The sequence below is a fragment of the Peromyscus leucopus genome, chromosome 1 (genome assembly GCF_004664715.2).
Source record: "Peromyscus leucopus breed LL Stock chromosome 1, UCI_PerLeu_2.1, whole genome shotgun sequence".
NCBI lineage: Eukaryota > Metazoa > Chordata > Mammalia > Rodentia > Cricetidae > Peromyscus > Peromyscus leucopus.
In genome coordinates, this window is record NC_051063.1 from 78990605 (window position 1) to 79018089 (window position 27485).

At 53.4% G+C, this 27485-nt stretch overlaps 2 protein-coding genes across 2 annotated transcripts in view; one reads left to right on the forward strand and one right to left on the reverse strand.

The window, feature by feature from the left end:
* Positions 1–11275, forward strand: part of LOC114692232 (germ cell-specific gene 1-like protein) — an 80067-nt gene extending 68792 nt beyond the window's left edge. The window contains exon 5 of the mRNA XM_028867910.2: positions 8612–11275. Within this exon, the coding sequence (XP_028723743.2) occupies positions 8612–8709 (98 nt within the window). The 3' untranslated portion in view covers positions 8710–11275. The remainder of the gene's footprint in view (positions 1–8611) is intronic.
* A 4035-nt stretch (positions 11276–15310) lies between these two features.
* Positions 15311–27485, reverse strand: part of Katnip (katanin interacting protein) — a 174413-nt gene continuing 162238 nt past the window's right edge. The window contains exons 20-28 of the mRNA XM_028867907.2: positions 24439–24604; positions 23201–23358; positions 22099–22163; positions 20990–21100; positions 18792–18931; positions 17289–17390; positions 16608–16765; positions 16435–16523; positions 15311–15983 (exon numbers count right to left, since the gene is read on the reverse strand). Coding sequence (XP_028723740.1) covers positions 15925–15983; positions 16435–16523; positions 16608–16765; positions 17289–17390; positions 18792–18931; positions 20990–21100; positions 22099–22163; positions 23201–23358; positions 24439–24604 — 1048 coding nt within the window. The 3' untranslated portion in view covers positions 15311–15924. The remainder of the gene's footprint in view (positions 15984–16434; positions 16524–16607; positions 16766–17288; positions 17391–18791; positions 18932–20989; positions 21101–22098; positions 22164–23200; positions 23359–24438; positions 24605–27485) is intronic.

Below are 27485 nucleotides of genomic sequence, written 5' to 3' on the forward strand. Positions count from 1 at the left end.
TGGGCATCTGCATCGTCCTCTGGGGCGATTGGGGTTTTCAGCTCATGGCTCCTGTCAAGTCCGATGCCTGGGACAAGCTTTTGACTTGTCAGGTGTGTCTGTAAGGCAGGGCTCTGCCAGAGCTCGTTGCTCTCTGAGCACAGAGGCAGCTTGTGGGAACTCTGTCTAGATGGGCTTCGGCTACAGCTGCCCTCAGAACAGCAGAGCGAATTTTAAGGAAGACTTTTTGTGGGCCCAGAGCAACTTGGCATTTTGATTAGATCAAAATCAAATTCAATAGAACACTTCCAGAGTCGCTGCCGTTATTAAAATGGAATCAGACCAGATCATATTTTCAAAATAAATATCAAGGCCAATTTGCTGGGCACAGACGGGCATGCAGCCTGAGGACATTTGAGACCCTGCCATCTGGAGGTCAGGGGTCCCAGCTGGTATCACGCTGGGGTGGAGAGTTGAATAAAGAGTGATCTGGGGGCTGGAGAGATGGCCCAGCAGTTAAGAGCACTGGCTGTTCTTCCAAAGGTCAATTCCCAGCAACCACATGGTGGCTCACAACCATCTATAATGAGATCTGATACCCTCTTCTGGCCTGCAGGCAAAACATGCAGGCAGAACACTGTATACATAATAAATAAATAAATCTTAAAAAAAAATAAAAATAAAAAAAGAGTGATCTGGGTTCAAGCTGGGTTTCTGCATTTTGTTTTGAGGCAGAATCTCACGATGTAGCCCAGGCTAGCCTCAAACTAGAGATCTTCCTGCCTCCACCACCTGGACTGAGATGACAGGTGTGTGGGTGTGCTCCCGCCATAAGTCTTACCTGTGCCTCTGGGGTCCACTGTGACAGATCCAGTTCAGGGCAGTTCTTGTTTGCAGCAGCCTGCCTTGGTCACAAGCTGGGCTACTCAGCAGCCTGAAGGTGGAGATTGCTGCCTCTAGGAACAATCTCCTTCACCCATCTTCATGAGACATGAGCCTGAAGTTGTCTCCCCAGCTCTGGACCCCCACCCTCCCCTGGGTCCTTCCATGGCACAACACTCCCCGGGGGCCTCTTTCCTCTTGCCTGCTGCTCACTCCCTCTCTCTGGCCCCCTAGCTAACTTGCTCATTTCCACTCTCTCCCCACCAGAGTGTGGAGATTGCCAGCACAGGACCCTGTTGCTGTACCCACAGTGGTAGTGCATTGTATCCACACAGTAGGTCTTCTTGCAGTTCTGGTAGTGACTTACCCTACTTGGTCCCTGCGAAGTCAGAAGCATTCTGTCTTGCAGCAAAGGAACTTGGCTCTAGGGACTGTCACTTGGCCCAGGTCACAGGCCTGACAAACTCTAAACTCTATCCAATGCTGATGCTTTTTTATTTGTCTGGTTTTTGGTCGGAGGCAACAGTATTCTAGTCATGCCTGCTGCTAAGAAGCTCTTTGGGACTCTTATTAAAACACAGGTTGCTGCAGGGCAAGGTAGCCCTTGCCTGTAAGCCAAGTATAGCTAAGGCAGAAGGTTTACAAGTTCGAGGCCAGTCTGGGTGACATAGTGTTTTACTATGTCTCAGAAGCCGAGCAAACAGAACAATCTGTACGTTTCCCTGGAGAGTCCGTTCCTTGGTTTGAGATGTGTGGGATCCATACTTGTAAAGCATGGTATGTCTTATGACAGACTCCTGAAGCCTCAGAGACCGGATGAGTGGGCCTAGCACCTGGTCCAGTCACCCCTTCTCTCTGTTGCCGTGTGTTGCTTGACTTCCCCCAGTGACGAGATGGCGGGGCACTCACACCTTCTAAAAGCTTCCCAGCCTGCCGAGAATCTATTTTCCACCTTGTTACTTCTGCCTGAAGTGATCTGTCCCTGCCCTCCAACAGGGCAGTAAACAAATTGCAGCAGAATCTGGAGCTCTTGTAAAATCCAGTCACAGTGTCTGGGAATGTCCAGACTACCCAGTGTCCCCTCATGGAGAGCTGTGCATATCTCCATGTGCTGTGAGAGCAGAAGGGAAGACATGTTAGGTTTCCATTTCTGCAACAAAACACCTTACGGAAGCAGCCTGAAGGAGGAAGGCTGATCTGGCTCACGGTTTCCGAGGTGTCAATGCATGTTCGCTTGACTCTGTTGCTGTGAGCCTGGGTGAGGCAGGACATCATGGTAGACCGGCACAGGGGAGAAAAGTTGTTCCTTTCCGTGACCAGAAAGTAGAAATAGTACAGGGCTCACCCCAGTGACCCACTTTCTTCAAGCAGGCTCCACCTTCCCCAAGTTTACCCTTCCTAATAGTCTATGCAGATTTTAATTCATCAGTGAATTAACTGGATGTGTTAGTTCGGAGCCCTGGTCTAATGGTCCTGGAAACACACCCACAGGCACCCTGATCTCCTAGGCATCTCTCAGTCCAGTGCATGACAATCAAGATTTCATGGTGCTTGGGAGTCCAGGGTTTAGGTGAGACTGCTCAAGTTCAAACCCCAGTGCTGACACCCTGGACCAATTACTTCCCCCAGGGGAACCTTGGTCCCTCAGCTATGAATGGTTACAGCAACAGCCAGTACCTCCCTTACAGGGTGTAGATCATAAGAGCTGGTTCCAGATGACAGGGACAGCTCTCATACCCATGCCTGTCTCTGTCCCCTCCCTGTGAGCTTCTGGAAGGCAGGGAGTGGTTCTCATATGTGTGATTCAGCAGCCTGTCTGACTGGGGACATGCTTAATGAAAGATCCAAGGAATTGGTGGTTCTGGGGACGATGCACCAAATAGACTCAGCCTGATCCCAGGTGTGAGGAAGAGACCAGGGTCCGTGATGTTCAGAGGCACAGGGCCCCAGGCAAAGCGGGCTGAACGCCCTTCACAGACCATGGCTCCCCTCTCTCACATGGCTCCATGAAAGCCTGTTCTTTGTCCTGACCCTTAGTCATTCAACAGACCTGTGCCATCAGCATGGGGCCAGTGGCTGGGAGCCCTCTCTGCATGCCAGCAGAGCTGGCCTTTGTCCTGCTCTGACATGCAGCCTAAAAGAAGAGACAAGGAGGAAATGGGGACCGATATTGTCAATGCCATAGTGCATCTGAAGCCTCCTCATGGTAGAGGTATATGGAGAGTCAGGGAACACACTGATGCTGGGTCATTTAGAGCATGACAGTGTCTCTAGCTGCTGGGTCACCAAAGCCAGGTGCCTTGACATTAGCCTTAATTCCTTTCTCCATCGCCCCCTATGTATTCTGTCTTTCTCTCTCTCTCTTTCCATCTTTCTCTTTCCTTTACAAGGATCTCATGTAGCCTGGGATGGCCTCAAACTCTCTATGCAGCCAGGGATGTCCTTGAACTTCTGATCCTCCTGCTTCTACCTCCAGAGAGATGGAATTATAGATGTGTGTCGCCATATCCAGTGGACAAGGTGTTGGGGGTTGAACTCAGCAAGCACTCTGCCAACTGAGCCCCATCCTCAGCCCTGCTGGGGGCTGATGTTGTTTGAGGTACCAGAGACTAGAGTGGGACCTTGAGGCCTAGAAGGTGGGTTTCAGAACCGTGGATGGTGAGGGTTGCACACTCTAGCCACCCCCCACTGCCACACACACACACACACACACACACACACACACACACACACACAGCGGCCCGCCTCCCAAAGGCCCCAGGTCCTCCCCTAATTCAGGCAACTGAGATCCACTACATCAACCACTGGCTCACCTTTGCAGTCTCCTACCCTCCTTTTACCAGTTACAAAGTGATTCTGGGTCAAGAGAATCAGTTCCCTGTGGAGCACCCCAATTTTTCCTTGAACACATTTACAGCAGCATTGATATTCTTGGTCTTGAAGGGTCTCACACCCTGATGAACCCATTCCGTAATAGCAGGTGTAGGCTAATCCCTTGAACTGGTGCTGGGGCAGGCCAATAGACCTTTGTGCCCTCGGGAAAGATAAAAATAGGGTGTGGCATGGAGAGATTGTGTGCTTAGGCTGGAGCAGGCCAGATGATGTGTGTGTTCATGTTTTGATATCAATTTAAAAGAAAGGGTCTGGGTGTGATGGAGCAGGAGGTTGTGGCGGGAGAGTCATAAAGCTGAGGCTAGCCTCTCAACACAGTGAGACCGTGTCTCAGAAACAAATGAACAATAACAAAGAAAATAAAAAGTAATGAGTATCATGTTTCCAGAGCCTTGTACACGTCAAAGACTCTGTTAAGCTTAGGGTGGGGTTAGGGTCTAAGGGGAAATTAAAACTCCATGCTACCAACCCTCCCGGGGGGCCTAAGCCAATTTCTTTCCAACTGTAAACCTATGTTTCCCCATCTGAGAAGAGAAACCAGTCCTATCGAATACTTGAACTTCGTTATCTGCACACCGTCCGGAGACCAGGGACTGAAGGGCTTCAGTGCAGGGACCCGCTGGGCCTTCTCACTGCTCTGTCTCATCCCACATCTATCTGCTCAGGCTCAGAGAGGTGAAGCTGCCTGTCAAAAGCCACACAGCTTTTAAAATGTGCTTGGGGAGCCAGACAGTGGTGGCACACACCTTTGATCCCAGCACTCAGGAGGCAAGGCAGGGAGATCTCTGTGTGTTCGAGGCCGGCCTGGTCTACAGAGTGAGTTCAGGGCAGCCAGGACTACATAGAGAAACCCTGTCTGGAAAAACCAAAGTGGGGGATGGGGCCAAGAGTGACTCAGTTGGCAAAGCACTTGCCATATCATAAGACCCAAGACAGATGCCCCGTACTCTTGAAAAAAAGGCAGGCAGGTGTGGGGGTGTGCTTGCGAACCCAGCACTGGGGGCAGGGGAGAGAGGCAAAGCTCTGGACTCACTGGATGTCAGTCTGGAACTGGTGAGCTCCAGGCTCTGTGAAAGACTGTCTCAAAAAGTGGCAGAGTGAGTAAGTGAGGCAAGATACTTGACCTTCAACTCTGGCATCCACAAAAATGAGGGTGAATGCATGCGCACCCCCACATAAACACAACACACACATATATACATTTTCAAACATGTGCACACACACACATGAACACACACATACACACATTCGAGCATATGCACCCACACATTAACACACACATTCACACATGCACATTTGGGCTTGTGCACCCATCCATACCTGCACCCCCTCTACACATGAATACATATGCACCTGTACCCTCACACAGCACACATGATTGAGCATGTGCACACACACATACATGCACATTTGAACATGTTCACCTACAACTAAACACGCACACACATACACACATGTCATGTAGCTTGAGTCTGATAGAGCGTGGATTTGAACCTTTGACCATCAGACCTAAGTATAGTTTTATCCCCTTAGCCCGCATCAGAGGAGGGGCTGGACAGAGAACTGCTGTATCTCACACACACATGTCAGATAGCATGGCGGAGGAGAGCACCCCCAAACTTAGAAGCCCCCACTCCCTCTTCTTGGCTTCATTTCTTAAGAAAATGTCAGCTTAGGACTTGTTTGGACCAGGCCAAAGGCCAGCGGGTTATGGGCTCCCATCTGGGCATATAGATGGCCCCACCCCAGGTAAGATGCACTGAAGGGCAGGGGTGGGGTGGGAGCAGGAACAGGGAGGGGCCTTCACCCAGGGGCCCTTCAGTGTTTCCCAGGAGAGAGAGTACAGGAAAGACCAGATGGGGTGGGGATAGAGTGTCCAGTGACGCACCAGAGGGCATTTCCAGCTGGAGGACAGGGCGTGGGAAATGACAGGACAAAGACAGGCTAGAAAACAGCCAGGCAGCACAGACAGCCCCCCTTGGGTCAAGTCAGGCTTTGTGGCCCATAGTATCACTGAAAATATTTTAAACATGCTAATTGTCATCATTTAAAGACAGATAGTTTTATTTTTGAAGTCAGAAATTTCAGTGTCTCTGAACCTTCTGGAAGATCTGAACCCAGATCTCCTGTGGGGATATTGGCTGGAGTGCAGCAGGCTGCTTCTCTCCCCATCACCCACTTGTGACAGGGTCTTGGGTCTAGAAGCAGAGCTGAGCTGGGATTCCCAAATCCCAGCACAAGGCCTTCTGGCTGATGATGCCCTCAAAGTGAAGCGACCAGGAGAGAAGGAGAGAAGGGAGGTCGGGGGGAGGGCTTTGCAGGGCTGATGAGACATAACATCAATGGCTCTGGGCCCTGAGCACCTCCTGGAAGGCGAGAGAAAGAGGGGAGCTCCAGTCCATGGTGGGGTGACCACACAGAGTGAGGGGTCAGAAAGCCTCATTTTACCTCTAGGAGTGAGGTGGGTTCGGCCTGCTCTTCCTTAAAAACCACACAACCACTTCCTCCGTTCCCATTTGCCATTCTGCCTGCTAGCTCCCGTGAGAGCAGCTACAGTCATTTTTAATACTCATTGAGAAAAACAGTCCAACCTTTCTATGCACCAAATATTTGCTTCTCATTAAAAGAGAGAGGAAAAAACAAACAAACAAACAAACAAAAAACCCAAACACCTTTATGTTGGCAACAAGCTCATCCAAAGACTGCAACTGTTTCGTTAGCTGGGGCCAAAACAAATGTTCCTTCCCCAAGGCCAAATGATTCCAGAATGTTTGCAAAATGTTTTTCACTCCTTTAAAAACACAGCAAAATGTACAAAACACTAACATTAAGGAATATTAAAAACAGAAGGGGAGGAAAGGCAAAAGAACAAAATGAGAACCTCCTCGTGCCCCTCCCAACTGCTGCATCCAGAGAGCAGCTCTTCATGGCCAGTGCCAGGGGATGGAGGGGCAGTGAGCTCTCTGTCCTGAGAGGTATGCAAGTATCAGAGGTATGCAAGTATCTGCCCAGACTTTCATCCTGATGGGTGCTCCCCAAGAGCCGTCTGACCCTGAAGGATGCCTGCTGTGCTGGAGCTCAGGGTGGAAAGCACAGCGATTCTTGATGGAGATGGCTGGAATCAGGGAGCACCGACCTGCCTAGCTCCGTATGGCTGCCTCACTGACCCAGCTGCTGGTCTGTGGTGCGTCTCTGCCCTCTCTTAGATAATATGGGGACAGCATGTTGGCCTGATAGGCAGGGGAGGATGTCAGGGCAAGCCCCCTATAAGGGGCCAGTTTGAGCTTGGTCTGGAGGACTCCACTGGACAGCAGGTGCCAGGTCACTTACAGTGGTCCTCAACAAGTGACAGGGATGGCTTGTGCATATCAGAGAAACTTTGAAGAGGCCCTGAGGGAAGATGTGGGTAGGTCCAAGAACTAATCTAGCACAGGGGGAGAGCGTAGGATGAGGAGGGGCCTTATGTCCTTCAGCTTGCCAGGTCTCTAAAAGCAGAGCAGTGGCGGGTGTTGGGTGGGGGACAGTGTACTCGGGGTCAACTTGGGCTTACCGATGCATACTCACTGTTGGGGTGGGGCATAAAATCTAGGGGGTGTGGAGTCACCCACCCCTAATGCCTTCTGGCCCATGTTCCTTCTGAGGTTCCTCCAGGCTCATGAGGAGCGTGACAATGAGGTTGGGTGGGAAGGTGTGAGATGTACGGCAAAGGGCTGGAATGGATGGATGGATGGATGGGTGGGTGGATAGATGGATGGGTGGAGGGATGGATGGGTGAATGGATGGATGTGTGGGTGGATGGATGGATAAATGGATGGACGGGTGGATGGATGGATGGATGGATGGATGGGTGGATGGATGGATGGATGGATGGATGTGTGGGTGGATGGATGGATAGATAGATGGGTGGATGGATGTGTGGGTGGATGGATGGATGGATGGGTGGATGGATGGGTGGGTGGGTGGATGGATGGATGGATGGATGGATGGGTGGATGGATGTGTGGGTGGATGGATGGATGGATGGATGGATGGATGTGTGGGTGGATGGATGGATGGATGGATGGATGGATGGATGGGTGGATGGATGGGTGGATGGATGTGTGGGTGGATGGATGTGTGGGTGGGTGGATGGATGGATGGATGGATGTGTGGATGGATGGATGGATGGGTGGGTGGATGGATGGATGTGTGGGTGGATGGATGGATGGATGTGTGGGTGGATGGATGTGTGGGTGGGTGGATGGATGGATGGATGTGTGGGTGGATGGATGGATGGGTGGGTGGATGGATGGATGGGTGGGTGGATGGATGGGTGGGTGGGTGGGTAGTAAGTGAGGAGGGAGGACTCAGTGAATCTGCTGGGTTGAAGGGAAGGTTGAAGGAAGTGACTAGATGGTAGGGGTGGGAGGTCACTCTGATATGCACTGTCGAGTCTATGGACAGACACATGGGTAAGGCAGACAAGATCGTAGACTGTTGGTGGGTGTGCCGGTGAGTGCAAGGGTTAGAGCCTCAATGTCCAGATTACAGGCAGATGTGGGTGTGGAAAGAGGACTGGTAGGTATGTAGTGGAGTGGAAGAGGATTATGGGCTGCAGGGGGCTGCTGGGTGGGAGGGGCACGTGTGAGTTTGGGTGGGTAGGCTGTGTGTGAGTGGGCTGGTGGGACACTGCTGGGTTGATTGGTGACTGGCAGCTAGCACTGGCTGGGGTTCCATGTGCTGGTGAGTTAGTGGATGGTGGTGGACAGTGCAGTGTGGTGGGCTGACGGGAGCAGATGGACGCTGGGGCTGGGCCAGAGGCCAACGTGGTACGGATGGAAGTAGGCCACTGTCAGCAACTTCTGCCTTGTCTCTTGCAGGGCACCAGCCACACATGGGAGACTCCTGGCCACGGAGCTCAGCTCATGAGGCGGCAGAGCTGAACCGTCAGTGCTGGGTCCTGGGGCACTGGGTGTGATGTGACCCCAGCCAGCCCCTGCCTTCCTGCCATCACTGGCACCACCCCTCCCACAGGACATGGAAGCCTGGTCTGTGTGCTGTGGACTCAGCTCTCCTGTCACCGAGACACCAGGCCTAGACTGCCACCGCTGCCTGGGTCTTGGGGCCCCAGAGACGGGTCAGGCAGGCCTGAGGGACTGTCCAGGCTGCACAGAGACTTGGAGACAGCAGCCACCACCACACTTAGGAACCCCACCCAGCTGGGAAGTCAGGAAGGACATGGGCATTGACCACTGAATGCTGGATACCCACAGTCAGACACAAAGCCAAGCAGGTGCCCAAAGGGGCAGGGTCCTGTGGGGACAGGGAGCAGGGCTTATTGAAGGGGAGGCAGTGAGTGGCTTCCTCTGCGGGGGGTTATACAGCAGGCACACAGCAGGGGCTCAATAAATGCTTGTTGAACCTGTTCTCTTGCTATGTGTGGGCTGGCTTCCCCATCATTATCCTGCCCTGGAGGTGTGAGGCCTGGCCACCAAGGTCAGGGTCAGTCATCCATCAATGAGCTAGAGTCCAGCCTGGCCTGGGGGAGGTCAGGATGGAGACAGGTGGGCAGAGCTGCCAGGGTCCTGAGCATGGCAGGAGAACAGACTAGGAGCTGGAGGAAGCACTGTGTTCAGGAACCTAAGCAATGTGATACCACCCTGACCCTGGGGACCCTTTACCCTGTGTCTAGGGCCACGACATAATACTTCTGACTCAGCTGCCTGAGGAAAAATAATTTGTCTTGACCATGAGAGCTTGGGGTCCAGAGAGGGAAGTTTCTTGCTTGAGATTAGAGTTGTCATGTGGGAGAGTGAATTTAAACCACACTCGCTCCTGGTTAAATCTCCTAAGAGGCCTCATCCTGCCCTGAAGGATTTCTAGAGATTGGCAGAGCAAGGCAGAATGTGGTCTTCTTCATTCATCCACCTGTTACCCATCCACCTACCACCCATCCATTTAGCCAACATTCACTCACCATCGTCTACCCACCCACCCACTCATCTGTCCACCCACCATCCATACATGATCCATCATTCATCATCCAGTCACCCATCATCCATCTATCATTTAACCACCACCCATCCATGGATCATAACCCATTTAGCTAACATCCATCCTATCCACCATATATTCAGGATTCATCTATCTACTCATCACCCATCCAACCATCCATCCTACTCACCCATCCAGCATCCATCCATCTGTCCATCCATCCACTAACCATGAATACATCATCCATATATCTGTCTTCAATTATCCATTCACCCATGATTCAACTATCCATTTTCCATCATTGCCATTTCTCTTGTCAATTATCCACCAATTCGCTGGCCATCTTCATCATCTAGCTATCCATCCACCCGTCTGCAAACAGGTGTCTTCTATTGTACCCCTACTGTGTGCCACACACTGTGGTAGGCCCTTGAGATGGAACACTGAAGCTTCCAGAGAAGTAGACAAGTGATGAAATGGGAGATGACAGTTCAGTGCATGCATGCTGGGTGTGGTACCTGCCCTGGAGTCAGACTGCCTAGCATCGGGTCCTGTCTCCTCAGCCCCCATGGCCTTATCCTGCAGATGGGAGTCTTCATTGTATCTACCTCTTACAGCTGCTGGAGGGTGACACAGATTGGTGCCTGTGAGCACAGTGGGTGGGGGCAGAGTCTGGATCATGGGAAGCACCCTGCCACGATGTCAGCAAGGGGAGTTGGGGCCATGGGGCTGAGGCAGTGCCTGTTGGAGACCACCTGAAGGGTAGGTGATCAAGGAAATGACACCCAAGCCATCTTGCTGGTGTCAGGTTGTGGAGGGAAGCACAGGACATGAGAGGACTTTCCAATGGTCCAAATGACAAGCGTAAAGGAAAAGGAGGGCTGTGAGGGTGGAACCGGGCAGGAGAGAGGACTCAAAGCTTCACAAGGGACCCATAGTTTATCCTGGGACGGCTGGGTGCTCTGTGTAGAGTGGGACTGGCCAAGATGTATAGTCTAGGAAGTCACCCCAGCTCTGGACTAGAGCAGATGACTAAGGCAGGACTCCTGTGCCCTTGCAGGGCCCTGAGTGAGAGGAGAGTGCTGTGGCTGAGGGAAGAGGCTTGTGGAGAGTCAGGTGGCCAACTCAGGGGCCAAGAGGAGGGACTGGCATGGGGTGAGGATGCAGGAAAAAGGATTTGAGCTTCAGGTCTCTGTCCTGTGTCAGGCTGGGCACCTGGGGGCAAAGGGTGGACCCCACACTTCTGTGTACATGCATGTCTGTGCTCGGTTATTTTGAGAGCACCTCTCTTCGACTTTGCATTCACAGTTGGTATGGGGGGCTGTGGCAGAGATGAAGTTGGCCTGGGCAGACTCCTACACAGTTATCAAGGCCCCAGAAGGCTAGCACAGGGAGCTGTGGCATTGGCCTTGTGCAAGTGGAGCCACAGTGATGGGTCCAAGGTCATTGGTCTGGAATCTGGGCCCACCACCAGGAACTTTGTCGGTCTTGATGGTCATCCAGGGCTTTGTGAAGTTGGTCATGGGCCCGAGGAGGCCCAGGAAATGATTTTAGTTTCAAATCTGTCATCTATTTTAATAGCTGTGTTTATGTAAATGTGTATTAGAAAACTGTACGGGCGTGTCCATACACGTGTCAAGCATTGCAGCTTAGAATGAACCACAATAGGCATTTCAGTAAAAAAAAGTTGGCTTAAAGAAAAATACTAAATAAATAATCATGCAAGTGGTCTGTGATTATGGTATGTGGGTGACTGGAATGGGGGCCATCGTCAGGAGGGAAGGAAGGGAGGATGGACACAGGGCCATGAGGCTTCAGGTCCTTCTGGGAAGTGGCTGGAACCCAGCTGTCTTCTAGTACTGCAGGAAGACTGCTGGCTAGGTAGAAGGAAGCAGTTCCAGGTTAGTGATGACACGGGTCTCACAGTCACCTTCTTAAGGGCTGTCTTCCTGCTGGGAGTAAACAGCACTGTGTGTCCCTCCTGGAGCAACAACCAGAAGGTGCCATCTGATCTGAAACCTGGGAGAGGCTACAAACCACCCAGAGTCCAGGAAGGGAAGCAGAGGGCTAGTCTGAATGGGCTTCACATCCTTGTTTCACAGCCCGAGCTGGTGGATGCCTATTACCCTTCCCAAGTCTGGACCACGTCTGGCCGCTGAGCTTCCGTAGCTGACCTTGGCCAGGCTGACAGTTCACAGACACCATGCTAGGAAGTGCCCAGCATCCATGCCTAGGTCTGGGTACATGACACCCCCCCCCCCCCCACTAAGCACTAAGCACTCATACTGGGCCTCCTTGCAGCCTGCAGGCTCCCTGATGCCCTCACACATGTCTGTCAACTCCACTGTCCATGCGCAGAGGGACCCATGGCAGTCTTTCCCTGGCCAAAGCTGATGGGCAGGCCCCAGTCTCCATTTCTTCCCTGGTTTGTGGTCTTGATGAGTGGCCACCCTGCCACCCCACCCCCGCCACAGCACCTGGACCCGGTCACACACTCATCTCCCAGGTAATGGAAATGTCAGCTTGATTCATGGGCCTTTGCTGCCAGGCCTGAGGACAAGGCTGGCAGGAGCCACCGCTGCAAGGACGCAAGGGCTGCAGACAGCATCCTGACGTGCACTTGGACAGGCCTGGGTGTGACGCCTGCCCTGTCTCAGACTTGCGGCTGGCCCCACCTGAAAACCAATCACCGAAGGACCCGAGGAGGTGCACGCACAGAACACAGCCGCACACGGCGCTGCCACAGGGAAACAAGATGGAGAACACTGCAGGAGGTTACCCATGTAACCCCAAACAAGAAAGCCACAGGGTGAGGCGGGCCAAGTGGAAACGTGCAAGGAGCACAGCTCCTGCCCCCTGGCCAGTCCTCATTGGACTACTCTTCACCGTGCTCCCACAGAATCACCTTTGCTTTCCTGGAGGACCGTGGCCTGCTGATGGCTGTGGGCGGAGCCGGGCTGGGGGACCAGGGAGAGGTAGGAAGTAAAGGGTCTGAGGCAGGGAGAGGCCAAGCTGGTTACAGGGCCACCTGGGGTGAGTCCCCTTTCCCTTCCCTCTGTTGGGAAGGGACCAAACTAGGTGAAGAGTCTCAGAACTGGTAGAAAGGGGACCATCCTGCAGGGGTAGGCGTGGAGGGTGGGCACAGTGCTCTGTCCAGTCAATGGCTCTGAGACACTTTCGGAGCAGTCAACTGAGGCTGAGTACATCCTGGAACTCGGGCAGGCAGAAGGGTGGCTTGTTGCCCTGGGAGAGTTCCTGCCAATGTCATCCAGCACCAGGTCTAGGCATCCTGCTCTCAAGCCTGTGCATCATGAAATGACGGTCACTAGGAGACTTAGCTGAGTGTCCCCTGGGAGGAGGGCACTGTGAGACCCAAGCTCTGGATGCTGTGACAACTCCTGGAAGGAGGTACCACTGCTGTGCAGTCTGGGTAGGGGAGCCTGGGGCTGGGCCTAGACTCCATTGAGGTAACACGGCCAGGGGGTGCTCAGGGGAGGGTGCTTTGGGTTGGAGAATAGAGGATGGTGGAACCCGCACTTGAACCCTGGTCTTCAGGCCCCAGAACCATCGCGTGGCATGCAGTGTGCTGGGAGAAGGGCACCTACAGGAAATGAGGACCAGTGTCCAGCACCCACAGGCCCATTCGCCTGCAGAGGGTCTCAAGTATGTTGGTGACCGTTGGTTTTGTTGCTGTTATTATGAAATAAGGCTGCCAAGAGCTGCCCTTATGCCAGGGCTGTGAGCCGAGCAGTTTCCAGAGAGGCCTGGAGACCAAACATGCAAGAGCTGCAATTCAGGAGACAGCCCTGGGCGCTAGGGAGCATGCAGGCCTATACAAACTCCTCAGCCTGTAGCAGGTCCTCAGGGCCGGGGCCTCCTTGTGAACACTGCTGCCCCAGACCTGTCCTTCACATGTGCACCCTGCCTTGATCGCCTGGCTGTGTCACATGATCTCCTGGCTGTGAAGAAGATGAAAGCCAGCAGAACAAAGGGGCCACGGGGACATCTGAAGAGCACCATCCTAGGCCAATTCTCTACCCAGCCTCACTCACCTGGTCTGGGTCTGGGCTGCCACTGTGTGGACACCCTCACTGGCCCCATCACCAGATGAGGCTGCTCTGTACATTCCCACCTGAGGCAGGATCTGGGCCAAGCAGGGTCTAAGGACTGGGTGAAACCAGGGGGACAGCCTGGCCAGAGTCTGCCCCACAGGACAGAGGCCATGCTTCTTACCAGTACCACAGTGTGTGTGTGTGTGTGTGTGTGTGTGTGTGTGTGTGTGTGTGTAGGTGAGAGCCCATGTTCCTCACCAGCACCACAGTTGGGGGAGGAGGCTTTCTAGAGAACTGTAGCTGCCTGGGTTTAGATGTTGGTCTCCCTCTTCCTGTCCAAGGGCAACTGACTCCTGATGCCAAGAACCAGCAATACCTCTTCTGAAGGAGGTGGGTAAGGGCAGCAGGTGTAAGGACGACCCAGGAATCTGAAGCGGCCCCCGATGAAGCCCCGTAGTCAGACCCCTCTAGGGCGGTCACCCCTGCTCTCCTGTAGTCACCTGAGGACTTATGCACCCATTAATAGCTTCCCAAGCTGCATGTCTTAGGAAGGCCACACAGCCTCTGTGCCCCAGCCCCTCTATACATAGCATGGATTAAATGGTTAGTGGCCGGTATGTAATGTATGCACCATTTCCTGGTGTGGCAGGTGGACTCCACAGAGAAAGTGGGTTCAGGGCCATGTCCCCACCTGAAGGCAGTGTGGGAGCAAAGCTCAGACAGGCACATGCGTGAGTTTTTAGTAAGCCTCAGATCGACCCTGGCTTAGGGCTGGAGGCAACAAAGGCTCCCTCTAGCTGACCCCATCCGGTGTACCACACTCTATTCTTAATAACATCTTTTATTGATTTTGTAATAAAAAATAGACATTTATTTGAGAGTTAATGCTTGTACCAGTGCCTTCCCTCTGAGATTGCATGGAATACACTTATAAACACCCACCAAAGGTCTGCAGGGAGCACACCAAGGTCAGTCTTGGGTGCTCCAGAAAAATCCTGTGCCTACCCTGAGGACTAGAAGAAGCTGGGTTCCTCCTAAGAGCTGGTGTGATGGCCCTCCTGGGAGGCGTGCGGCTCATCTGGGAGTGAGTGGAGGAGCCAGAGGCCGCTGGAGGCTGCAGAGATGATGGATTCTCATCAGAGAGGCAATCCTTTCTCCACATCAGCTGGCTTCGAATGCAAACAGCTGCACAGCTGCTGGGTGTTGCCGCCCAGAGGCCTTTGTGGTTCTTGGTAGCGTCAGAATGTACTGAGTTCGATACCATGGCACCGGCCCCGCTGGGCCCCGAGCCAGGAAAACAACAGATTAATATTTGGAACCAGAAATTACCCACTACTGGGAGACTGATTAGGTCCCTGATCTGAGCTTGTTCTATAGATGTACACACAGGCATGGGGCTCTGGGCTGCAGGGAGAAGGGGCAAGCCTGAGCCCAGGCCCTTCAACTCTTGACGTGTGCGCGCGCGCGCGCGCGCGTGCGCGTGCATGCGTGTGCGTGCGTGTATGTGTGTGTGTATGTGTGTGTGTATGTGCGTGCGTGCGTGCGTGCGTGCGTGCGTGCGTGCGTGTGTGTGTGTGTGTGTGTGTGTGTGTGATGGGAGGAGAGGCAGGGGCTGAGGGCAGTTCCAGCACTCACTGTAGCTCACTTCCTCTCCTTAGCAGACAGAGGCCCTTAGAGGACAGAGGCCACCTAGGACTAGCCCCATCGGCCTCCGGAGGCACTGGACAGATGAGGAGCTGTGACACCGTGGGTCTTTCAGCATCTGTTGCCCTTGGTGAGCAGGGCTGTGCAGTGAGGGGCATGGGCCCCATGGTCACGTACTGAGTTCTGGGCCTGAGTCAGGGGCTCCCTAGGACTGGGGTGCCACAGGCCCTGCTCTTATGGACCTCATGGGAGAGGACTGAGAGGAACCAAGTATCCCTGGTTCCCAGAAGCAGCCTAGTGTGGCAGGGGGCAGCTACCCTGTTCTTGACTCTTTCCTCTGACCCCTATAGCTCCCAAGGCCGTGATTAAAGTCCCTTGTTCCTCCATGCTCTTCCAGCTCTTGGGGTCCCAGCTGGCCAACCCTGATGTATGAGGAACACGGGTCTGTTCAGGGCTGGTGATAGAGCCTAGCCAGCCTGGAGAGGCTCTCCCTCCTGTTCCAGTCAGCATCGCCAACGCCTTGAGGTCTCCTTTTCACGTATGCAGGTTTTGGGGCGTAAGGCTGTGGAAGCAGGACACAGGAGGAATGAGTTACACTGTCCTTGAGAGCAGTCATATACCTGGCTTGCCATTCAGGTAGGGGGAGACCTGGCTAGACTGAGTTCTGGGCATCCTTCATGCCCTAGCCCATGCATGCATGGAGTAGGCTTTATCATGGAACCCATAAGGCCTTTGTCTATGTTACCAGACATCCTTTAGCACCTAGCTCAAATGCCACCTGTCCCAGGGAGTCCTCTTGGTGTCCTTTCCTGGTTTCCCAGTGTGCCTTGCCCTCCCCTCCTGGCCACATGGGAGGCCTGCAGCCAGAATCTGCTTCTCACTCTGGGACAGGCTCCCAGATAGAAAGAGGTGCTGTGAAGGCAAGGCAAGGCCAGTAGACCCTGATGCCTGCTTCCTCTCTACCCAGACCAAGCCTCTGACAGGGATGTGCAGGACACAGACATGCCACCTACCTGGGTCAGCAGTGCCTGGCTTCCTCCTTGAGGTAGTGATGACCTGGTTTTCATTCATCATCTGTATGTCCTGGTCTTCCTCTGGCTTACTGCAGGAGGAGCAGACAGAAGGCCATCAGCCTCCAGGCCAGGTCCCTGCCATCCATCCTCATTAGGGCTCATTAGGGGTGTACCTGATGGTGTGTTTCTCCTGGTGACAGAAGTCAGTGTCCTCGGCAAAGAGAATGGTGTGGTGGGGCACGGTAGGCTCACATGTGGGCAGGATGCCCCCAACTAGGTGGCTCACCATGGCAAGAATGCCATTGTACACCAGCAAGTCATCCACCAGCAACTGAGAGAGAGAACAGGAATGGGGCCCTGCTCCCTCCCACATTTGCCCCGCCCCCAGCAGTGTGCCCCTCTGTTGTCCCAAGCTCATGAAGACTGTGTTGACAGCAGACCTCCCCACACTGGCATGAAGGGTGTGTGCTGTCCCCTTGGGCTGCAGCTTTGGAAGCTGGGGCTTCAGTGTCACAACACTGGGTGACCAAGTGTAGAGACGGAGGCAGACTCAACCTCCGGCCCCCGGGGCTTCGGTCTCTCCACCTGGCCACCCAGTTGCCTCCCAAAGCTGTGTGGTTCTAGAGGGAACCCTGAAAGCAACATCAAGTCCAGGGCCAAGTTCAAGGCTTGCTTTGGATTATTTCAAAACTGTTCTGAATTCACGGCTGGGTGGCAGGTTTCCCTGCTCCGAGGACCAGGCATTTCCAAAGTTGCAACCGAAGACAGACACCAAACTGCAGCAAATGGTAAATGCCCACAGTCTAATTCCCAGAGAGCACAGTGATCTCCCACACCAGCTAGTGAGGACTCACGCCAAACTCCTTCACCCCTCGTTGAGGTGTTTTCGAGTAATTCCACAGTTTGATCATTGACACAGTGGTGGGCAGATCGAAAATGACATACACCCGGTTCACCTGTCAGAGAGCAAAGCTAATTAAAGCAGCTGTGTTTGGAAACAGAGCTGTGGGCGAGGCCCAGAGCACCAGGGCAGGAAGCTGGCCCAGGTGCCAGGGGCGGCACTCCCCATGTGGGAAGTCTCAAGTTCCATGCCTCTTCTCCTCAGAGCCCATTTTGAGTCAAGTCACGTGTGGTTGCGTTTGGAACAAACTGCTGAGCTGGCTCTGGGAGGGCCTGCTGCCTCCTGCTGCTGTGGCCCTCATTTAAATACTGGTCCAGAACTGAGCGCAGCCTGGCCTTCCGTTCCTCAGGTCAAGCCCAGGATGGTCCCCACCTGCAGAGGCCAGGAGCATCTCCCCACCAAACAATGTGCATGGTCCTGACCCATTTATCCTTTCCCAGAGTTACAGAGGAAAAGCCAGAGTCCTGTGCACTCCAGCACCATGGTTTCTCCCAGCCCATGTCTGCTGGGGATACCAAATGGCTAGCGCTCAGCCCCAGATCAGCACGAAATGAGCCAATGCAGCAGGCTCAGCAGCACAAAGCCTCCCTCCTCACCTGGAAGGCCAACTAAAGAACTGAGCGTGAGGTGAGACTGCTTGCAGCTCACAATGACCTGAAGACAGTGATGGCTGGTGGGGGGGGGGGTGTCCTGCTCAGACCCTGAGATTCCCACTAGGAGAATGACAGTGGCCAGAGGTGGGCAATGAACTCCTGCTTTTGGCTGGGATCTAAGGGCTACAGGGGCTGTGTGTACCCCTTTGCACAGGTTGGCCCTGTGGTCTTTGGGAGTTGTTTCCTCCTTGTGTGGAAAATGCCTATCTTATACTCAGTTACAGGAGTGGGAAAGGGACCCCAGATCCCACCACATTCTGCTGACAGGCTCTGACCCTGAGGTGGAGGGTGCTGATGGCCTATACCCTCTCCTGGACCTTCCTCCCTCTCTGAGATGATGGATCAGGCTCACTGCAGGGTTTGAGAGCTGGGAAAGGCAGTCAGTGGTCAGAATGACTGACTTGCTGACTGGGGCCAGAGCGAGGGCAAGGTGGCCACGCTGTGGCCATAGGCAGTGATCTAAGGAACAGAAACGGGCAGAGGAGGGGAAATGGGGAAGATGCCAGGCTGCAGCAGGCTGCGGAGGGTCTTGACCAAAAGAGGCAGAGAGATGCACACGAGGCTGGTTGGTCCTGCCCTCCAGCAACTGTGCAGGGACCCTGACCTCAGGGTCCCTGGGGCTCCTCACACCTCTGGCACCTTTTTGACTAAAGTCCATGGAGTCATAGAAGGAACCGTGAGCCTGGAAGGGCTACACCAGAGCTGGTAGCCACAGCTGGCACCTCTCTGATGGATCCCAACTGTTTCAACTTTTACTGGGCACAGGGGCAGGTGCCCCTCCAACCCCAGGGCCAGGTACCCACCAGGCCAGGCAGGATGGGGGCCAGCCACATGTGCCTGCCATCACTGGTGTTGTTGACTTGGTCGATAAGCTTGTCGGGGGTTCGCACGTCCCCGCATACACCCTCCAGTGCATTCACACTGTCCGGGAAGGCAGCGATATCTGAGGGGTAGGTTAAGCTGTCGTAACCCAAACTCATATGCTGTGCACAATGAGTCACCCCCAAGGTGGCTGTCAGGCTGTCAGCCCCGTGTCTCAGGAGATGCTAGGCTGGCGTCCTACACTTTTGCAGACTGGGAAATGACAGTGAAAATAGATGCATTCTATTTTCTAAGAAAGTGGGGTTGTGGCCAAGGGGAAGGGACTCTGTGTGGGGCCAAGGGGTCAAGTTTAAAGTCAGGGACCACAGGTGGGATGGCTGGAAGTGAGGGGTTTGCTGAAGCACAGATAGGGATTATAGTGCTGCCACTGCTCTGAAGCACAGGTCACACCCACGTGGGCAGGCAGGTGACTCTGGCAGGTCACAGCCTTGTCAGGTCTGCCACCCTGGCCTAACAAGAGCTGATTAGAGCAGGGACCTCAATGTGCGTGTGCAGAATCCGGGTCCAGTTCTATCACTGTGACAGACGAAATCTGTCAGGAAATCTCAGGTGAGCCACTGGGCACCACTTATCCAGCCACCTCAGCTGGGACAGGGGCCGAAAACTTTTATGCTCTGATATGGGCAGGAGAAGTCAGAGGGCACTGGCTATGAGCACTCTTGGTGACATTAGTGGAGCATACAGAGCCAGGAGCCATTCGCTAAGTCTTGAGGAGGATAATAACTCCAGAGACACTCAGGGCCCCAGGCAGACACAGGACAAGCTTTGGGGCTGTGCTGGCATTTCCCGACCTGGAGGATGCTGCTGCTAAGCACGTGACAAAGAACACAGGCAACGGAATTCAAAGCTTTACAGCCGGGCTGTGTGACCTCAGGTAAACAGGTCTCCAGCTCCTCCCCTGGACAATGAGGACCCCAGATTATTCTTTTTTTTTTTTGGTTTTTCGAGACAGGGTTTCTCTGTGTAGCTTTGCGCCTTTCCTGGGACTCACTTGGTAGCCCAGGCTGGCCTCGAACTCACAGAGATCCACCTGGGTCTGCCTCCTGAGTACTGGGATTAAAGGCGTGCGCCACCACCGCCCGGCCCCACAGGTTTTCCGTGGGTGCACGGGGCGCATTCCTGCAGTGCCTGGCACACAGGAAGCCCTTGGGAAGCACTGAGTCTGGGGGGCTGATAGACAACTAGAGCTTCAGGAGTCAGCGCTGGGGTAAACTGAACAGGCGTCCGTGAGGTTTAGTCACTGTGACTCCAGGTGACCAAGGGCCTGGCATTGGCGCTTCTCAAGGGAAGTCCTAGAGGCTGCTATTGCACTAAAAGTGTCTATGACCAAACGGAAATCTTTCAGAACTCCCGGACCAATCAACAGCTCCAGCATGGGCACACCATGAACAAAGGGTCCCCCACAATACACTCCTCTCCCACTGAGTTCTCCTGAAGACTGTCAGAGGCTTTTTAGAACACCAGGTGTCTACGCCCTCTGAGAAGGGCCTGTGCTTGGCAGGGATCTCCTCGCACTCTCAACCATGGGACTCTGGTCTGCAGAGAACCAGTTATAGTGGCCTTGGCAAGCGTGGCTAAGAGCGGCTCTAAGGGTCCAGTGGCATCATACTACATCGTCATAACCATCACCCACCACCACCACCCCCACTTTATCATAACGACCATAATTAACATCACTACAACCATCATCATCACCACCACCACCACCATCATCAGTCACCATCACCACCATCATCAGTCACCATCACCACCATCACTACCATCAGTCACCATCACCATCATCATCATCACCACCACCACCATCATCAGTCATCATCACCACCATCACCACCATCACCACCAGCATCAGGTCTTTCATTTTGTTTTGTGACAAGGCAGCTCAGACTGGCTCTAACTCACAGCCATCTGCCTGTCTCTGCCCCTCGAGTGCTAGGATTAAAGGCATGCACCACATGTCTGACTATCATCTGCTCTTTGGAAACAGGGCCTTGCTATGTAGTTCAGGCTGCCCTCAAAATCATGCTGGCCGCTCACAGGCAAAAATCCTCCTGCCTCCACCTCCTGAGTGCTAGAATGACAGACTTGGGACCCTGCACCCGTCTCCCAGCGGAAAGGATACTGTTCTGGGACAACGGGATCCTCTCGCCATGCTCATCGTACAGCTCCAGCCCTGTGAGGCCGATGTAGTAGGGGTCACCCCAGCTGGACAGCAGCTGGAACTGGAAAATGACTGCGGCTGTGGTTAAGGAAGAGAGAAGGAGGCCACAGGGTGGCGGAGGTGACAGGGGCTCTTCTTGTTTGTCGACGGAAGAGTCTCTCTCCCAGAGATGGTTTTCTGTCAAAAGGAACACAGCATCACATTTGCCACACCACCTGCCCTGGGAGTGGACAGGAAGGAATAGTCCTAGGACAGACAAGGTGGGCAGATGGTGCTGGGTGGGACACTCCTGTCTCATGCCTCAGTTTCCCTGGTTATAAAATGATTAGAACGAGAAATCTCTTCCCTCCTCTGTGTCTTTCAAGTTCATGGGAATAAGCATGTTAGGGGTGGGTGGGGAAACAGCCTCAGATCTGGCTTCAGCAGAATGACTCCTACTGACAAGGTCCATATGCACAAGGCGATACCTGCCCACCCTTGATTTGATCTTCCCAGTGCCAGTTTCTAGGAGCAGGAGTGGAAGAGGATCTGAGAGCCCAGGCACGTCGCAGGCAGCCACAGGCAAAGGCACTGCTTCCTTCCGGATCTAGACACCTCCGAGAGATCAGGGCAAGTTAGTTGACCTCTCTGATTGCTTCTTTTGTTTTTTTTTGTTTTTAGCTTTTGGCTTTCCTTTTTCTCTTTTTTAAAGAGACAGCGTCTCACTGTGTAGTACACGATGGTCTAGTACTCAGGATCCTCCTGCCTCCAGCATGCCTGGCTCCTGTGATTAGTTTTCATGGCTGGGAAGTGGGGCTGCCATTGCAGCCTGCTCCCAGGGCTGGTGCAATGAGGTGGCACTAGGGAGGAGGGGCTCTTGCTGCCTCTGCCCCTGCCTTCTCCCTGCCAGGTCCCTGGGTCACCTGTCTCTTTTCCAGCCCCTCTCAGCTGGGTCCTTTGTGCCACCTCCACAACCGTCTTTCAGGAGGCGATGGGACCCGTGCTGCTGTGACTCTGTCTGAGTGCTACCTTCCTTAGCTTAGCTAGCGACACTGAATGTGTAGCACTCCAGCAGCCTAGGGGAAGGATACAGCCACAGGGCATGAGTGGGGCCTCGTAGTCCATGCTGGCTCGCTCCAGGCTCTTAGAATCCAGCCTGGAAAGAGATTGAAACAGCACCATGAGCCCTTCTGTTCCAGGGCATTGAGAGACACTCCTCAGCCATGGACTGCAGATACAGCAGTGCAGGGGCTCCTGTGTGAGCTCCCCTTTGCCCAGGGGATGCATGTGTGGGCGGCAGTGGGGGACCCAGCTCCTTTCTGTTACAGACCCTCACAATCCACAGAGTAGCCCAGAGGTGGGGACACATGGATGCAGACACCTGGACAGAGTGGGGAAGCCACTTGGGAAAGCCACACAGCTGGCGGGTGCTTGAGTGGGATGTGCCTCTGGGGTCACTCTCTCAACCACACCCCTGCTCTCCTACAGGAGCAGTCTGCTAGGCTGAGGGCTGGGTGCTGCTGATGGGCCAGGGTGCTGGAGTGTGACAGGCCATTTGGATGAGTACAGGTGGGAGGAGGCCTCCCACGGCAGTCAAGCTGGGCATAGCAAAGGCCCTGGAATGTAGACAGGGTGGGGACGCAGAAGAGAAAAGAAACAAAGGGGAAGCCCTGAGCACTGCTGGCTTCACCATCCCCAGTCCAGGTCTCAGTTTCCACTCTGTGAAATAGGTATAAAATTCCAGCTTCCAAATGCAGATTCTAAGAGACAGGAAGATCTCTGTGAGTTCAAGGCCAGCCTAATCTACATAGTGAGTTCTAGGCTGGCCAGGGCTAGAGACAACTATGACACCGCCCTCCCCTCCGGCTTCTCTATTCCCTCCTTGCACTATGCTGCACAAGGATACGATTGCAGTTTTGTCACTGGGGAAGGGAGCTCTTTTATTTCTCTCTTGTGGCCTTTGGTGCTCAGACCCTGGGAGCTGTAAATGGGTGAAACTTACTCGGTTTACACTTTGATGCTGGAGACTTGGGCCAGGACAGCCTGGCAAACCCAATGAGAGTTTCCCACCTGCTCTTTTTCTGGACTGGGGCTGGGGAGGAGGAGTCGTTTCTAGAGAACACATGTAGCTGCAGCTCCAGCCTGAGGGTGCACACACAGAGGACACTGGTGGGCCAGCCCACACTCCCTCACCTCCTGGTGGGTGCTGGTGACAGCCGGGTCTGCAGGTAGTCCCCAAAGAGGATTTCTTGTGCAAAATCAAAGTGGCAGTTGCCAGGTCCTTTTCGGATAAGAAAGCCTTCTGCAGGAGACACGCACAAGCCGTCCAGGGACACATGGGCAATTTTGACCTAGCAAAGGAGACACAGCTTGCCTGAGGCCTAAGACAGTGGATGGCTTTTCTACCACGCCAGGACATCTGGCCTGGCCTGAGTTCCAGGGACAGTCATGTTCCATTTCAGACACAATGCTAGGGCGGGCACAAGATACCCGGAGTAAGGCCCCTGCCCAAAGGATGCTTACTTGTGCTTCCTATCCATGTGTCTCAGTCCCAGGGGAGGCAAGGGACTTGGTGGGGGACCCCAGACAGCAGTGGCAGTAGCCTGTGGCAGTACGGTGAGATGGTCAAGGGCACTAGCTCAGGAGCACCTCTGCCTCCAGCGCTGTATAGACCTCCAGCCTCCCTTCATCTCCCTTCCCACCTGGGAGGTGTACAACCTCCATCTTTCTGGGTACATAACAGAGACCCAGCTGGTCCCTCTGACAGGTAATGGCACTGTGCTCACTGAAAGCTTGCGCGCGCGCGCGCGCACACACACACACACACACACACACACACACACACACACACTGTCCAGGCAGGAATTTTCTAGCCGTGCTGCTGGGGTCCACCAGCAAACTGCGAAGGCTACAAGCATTCCGAGACTACCTGCCACCTCTGCCTTTCCACCAGCATTGAAAGAGAATGTGGTTTCCATGCTTGACAGACTGAGACCAGACTCTAGCTGTGTAGTTCCCAAGAGAGTGGCAACCCTTTCCCAGCCTTCCTTAGAACCCTGAGAGGCGGGGCACTTAAAGGAGGCAGGGTGGGAACCTGATGAGATGAGGAAGGCACACAAGCCTGCCTCACAGCGCCCTCCCCAGTGCTCAATGGACAGCAGGCCCAGAGGCGACAGTAAAGCCTGGACTGTGTGGGAAGGGGACCCACAGTCACAGAAGAGGCAAGCCCTCCCTGCAGTTCCCCAGGCTGCCCTGGGCTGTGGGCTAGGTCTGCTGTGTGCAAAAGGAAACACAGCTTGTTCTCTCCCTGGATGTCACCCCCCTACCCCCCATTTGGAAGGTTCTGGAGGATTTATGCTCCTCTCCAGCACCCACACCAGCCATTCATCATGCCGCCTCCCTGACAGTGGACTCCGCTCTGCCCAGCTTACCCCTCGGTAGGTGTCCTCGGGAGATTTATTGTAGTTCCAGAGGCGCAGGCCAGCAATACTTTGGGCTCTGTCAAAGTGGATCCTAACCACATGGTCCAACCCAGGGGAAAAGGGGATCAGCCACATGTGCTCATCCTCGGTGGTGATGTTCATGCCATCAATTAACCTGCAGGCAACAGGGACAGATCAGCAAGATGGTGGGAGGTCTCCAGAAGGTCCGCTTTCCTCACCCACCCGGGTCTTGGGAGGTGGGTGAACAGTGAAGTCAAGCAATGATACTTCAGAAGCAGTGAAAACAGTTTATGCTCATCAAGGTGCTGAGAGGCACTCATCTTCACCAGGCTAACAGACAGGTGTGTCCCCTTGGCAATCCCTCAGCCCAGGGAGCCCAGGGTGGGAAACTTCTGCTAATGATTACTATTCCTCACGTCAGGAAGGCTGGCTGTAGAAATAAGCTCATCACAGCTGTGATGCGGGTACCCTAGGATGTGCCATGGTTAACAGGAAAAACGACACTCATGAGATGTGGTGTGCCCAGGCAGGCAGACCACAGGCAGCAGGGACCAACTCACGCTGGGAATGAGGTCATGACCTTGGCGTCAGTGCTCAGAAGGGGTGCCCTGGGGTGGGAGGTGGACTTTCTCTCTATTGTCCCAGTGTTCTGAAAGATGTAGAGGTACAGTTGAGGGAAGTGCATCCCATCTCTCTTGGTGAGGTCTCCAAAACACGAGGGAACCAGGCAGACCTGGGCCAGGGACTATAGCCAGAAGAGGCAGGTGGCTCCATGCTTGTGTTGAGCCAACCTGCTTGGTAGCCCCAGGTCTAAGTGCCCCAGGGAAACCCCAGCCAGCAGCAGGGCTTTCGTAATCAGTTACCTCAGCCCCACTGCATCTGTCTCTGCCTCAGTCTCTTCAGTCTGGACCCAACCTTTGTCCTCTATGTGGCATGGTCACTTGAAGACCTGGCCCCAGAGACAATCGGCCCCGCCATACACCACCTTTAGACCCTTGGGGGCCACTGTCCTGTAACTCAGGCTGTGGACACAATTCCTTTATCTAAAATCAACTTTTCCCCTTACTGTTTGATAGTTTGAGGTTTAGAATAAATCTAAGTGTTCATCCACGGAGGTACAGCGTTCTCTCTCCTGTGCTCTAAAAGGCTGTTATTAAATTGATGGATGGTGTGTCTTACAATTGCTGGCATGTTAAAACTGAGGAAATTCAGCAGGCCAACCCTGCTGTTTGTGAAGGAAGCTGGCTGCTGCGGACTGCTGTTTCCTTCCAAAGCAATTACCTCCGTCTTGGAGACTGGCTGCCAGAAAGACTGTTGCAGGCTTTCGGGAGAGGGGACACTGAAGATGGATGGCAGAGAGGCTGGTAGCAGAAGAAGCCTCCTCCTGGGCAGTCACCTGGTTCTGTCCTGAGACACCCAGTAGTAACAAGCCTCCTTCATGCTAGATTGGGGTCTCTAAACACTATAGCTACCACTAGGACCCTGTCATTGCAGGGCTATGGTGGAGGCCAGGCTGGGGCAAGAGGGACAAGAAGAGCCTGGGCCATCCTGTCATATCAGAAGGCTGAGGAGGGTGGGCACTGGGTAGTAAATGCTTGCCCTCCATGCCAAAGGCTCTGGGTTCCATCCCTAGAACTTCAAACAAATGAAAATAAATATTGCAAACAAATACATAAATGGGCACAGGCACTCCCAGAATCTGAGACCATCAGCAAGGATAAAATCCGAAGAGATGGCTTAAGGACAGCCTCCATGCCCAGCAGTGGATGGCCAGCACCCATGCCCAGCAGTGGATGGCCAGCACCCATGCCCAGCAGTAGATGGCCAGCACCATGCCAGCAGTGGATGGCCAGCACCCATGCCCAGCAGTAGATGGCCAGCACCCATGCCCAGCAGTAGATGGCCAGCACCCATGCCCAGCAGTAGATGGCCAGCACCCATGCCCAGCAGTAGATGGCCAGCACCCATGCCCAGCAGTAGATGATCAACACCCATGCCCAGTAGTAGAAGGCCAGCACCCATGCCCAGCAGTAGATGGCCAGCACCCATGCCCAGCAGTAGATGGCCAACACCCATGCCCAGCAGTAGATGGCCAATAGAAAACAAACTCAGTGGCATCTTTGGAGGTTCTCTGGCTCATGTTTTGTTAGGGTCGGGTTTTTTGTTTGTTTGATTTTTAAACCTTGCAGGTCCTTTGTGTATATGTTATGGCTTCCAGTTGTCTTTATAGAATTCCTGTGTGTGAATGCGTATGGCTCTGTGTCTACATGACATTCTTATGCTTTTCTTTGGCTCTTCTGTTTGTTTTGTTTTGTCCTGTTCCTATTTGTTTGTTTTGTTTTATTATTTTATTATTATTCTTTAGATCCCTATTTGTTTTCTAAGGAGAGACAAAAAGGGTGTGGATCCGGATTGGAAGGGAGGTGGGGAGGAACTCAGAGGAGTTGGGGGAGGGGAACCATAAACAGAATGTATTGAATGAAAAAAATCTTTTCTTGTTTTTGTTTGTCAAGAAAGGTTTCTCTCTGTAGCCCTGGCTGTCCTGGAACTCACTCTGTAGACCAGGCTGGCCTCGAACTCAGAGATCTGCCTCTGGAGTGCTGAGATTAAAGACATGTACTACCACACCTAGTTGAAAAAAAAATCTGTTTTCAATAAAAGAAAAATATACAAACAAGTAAACAAACAAACACCAGAGGAGATGAGTGGGTAACATGCTTCTGTAATCCCAGCACTTGGACCTGAAGCAGGAGATCTTGAACTTGAAGTCTGGTTGGTACACACTGAGAGACCCTGTCTTAGAAAATAGTACTATGAGTCGGGGGGGGGGGGGGTGCGGCACTCCTCCAGAGTGAAAAGAACTTATAGAATGGGAAAAATGTTTATCAGTTACATATAAGACAGGATTAATATCAACATACATAAATAACAAAAATCAAACACCCTAAACCCAAGTCATCCAATCAATAAATGGGCTAATGAAGTAAGTAGATAATTCTTAAGAGAAGAGATACAAATGGCCAATAAATATTTGA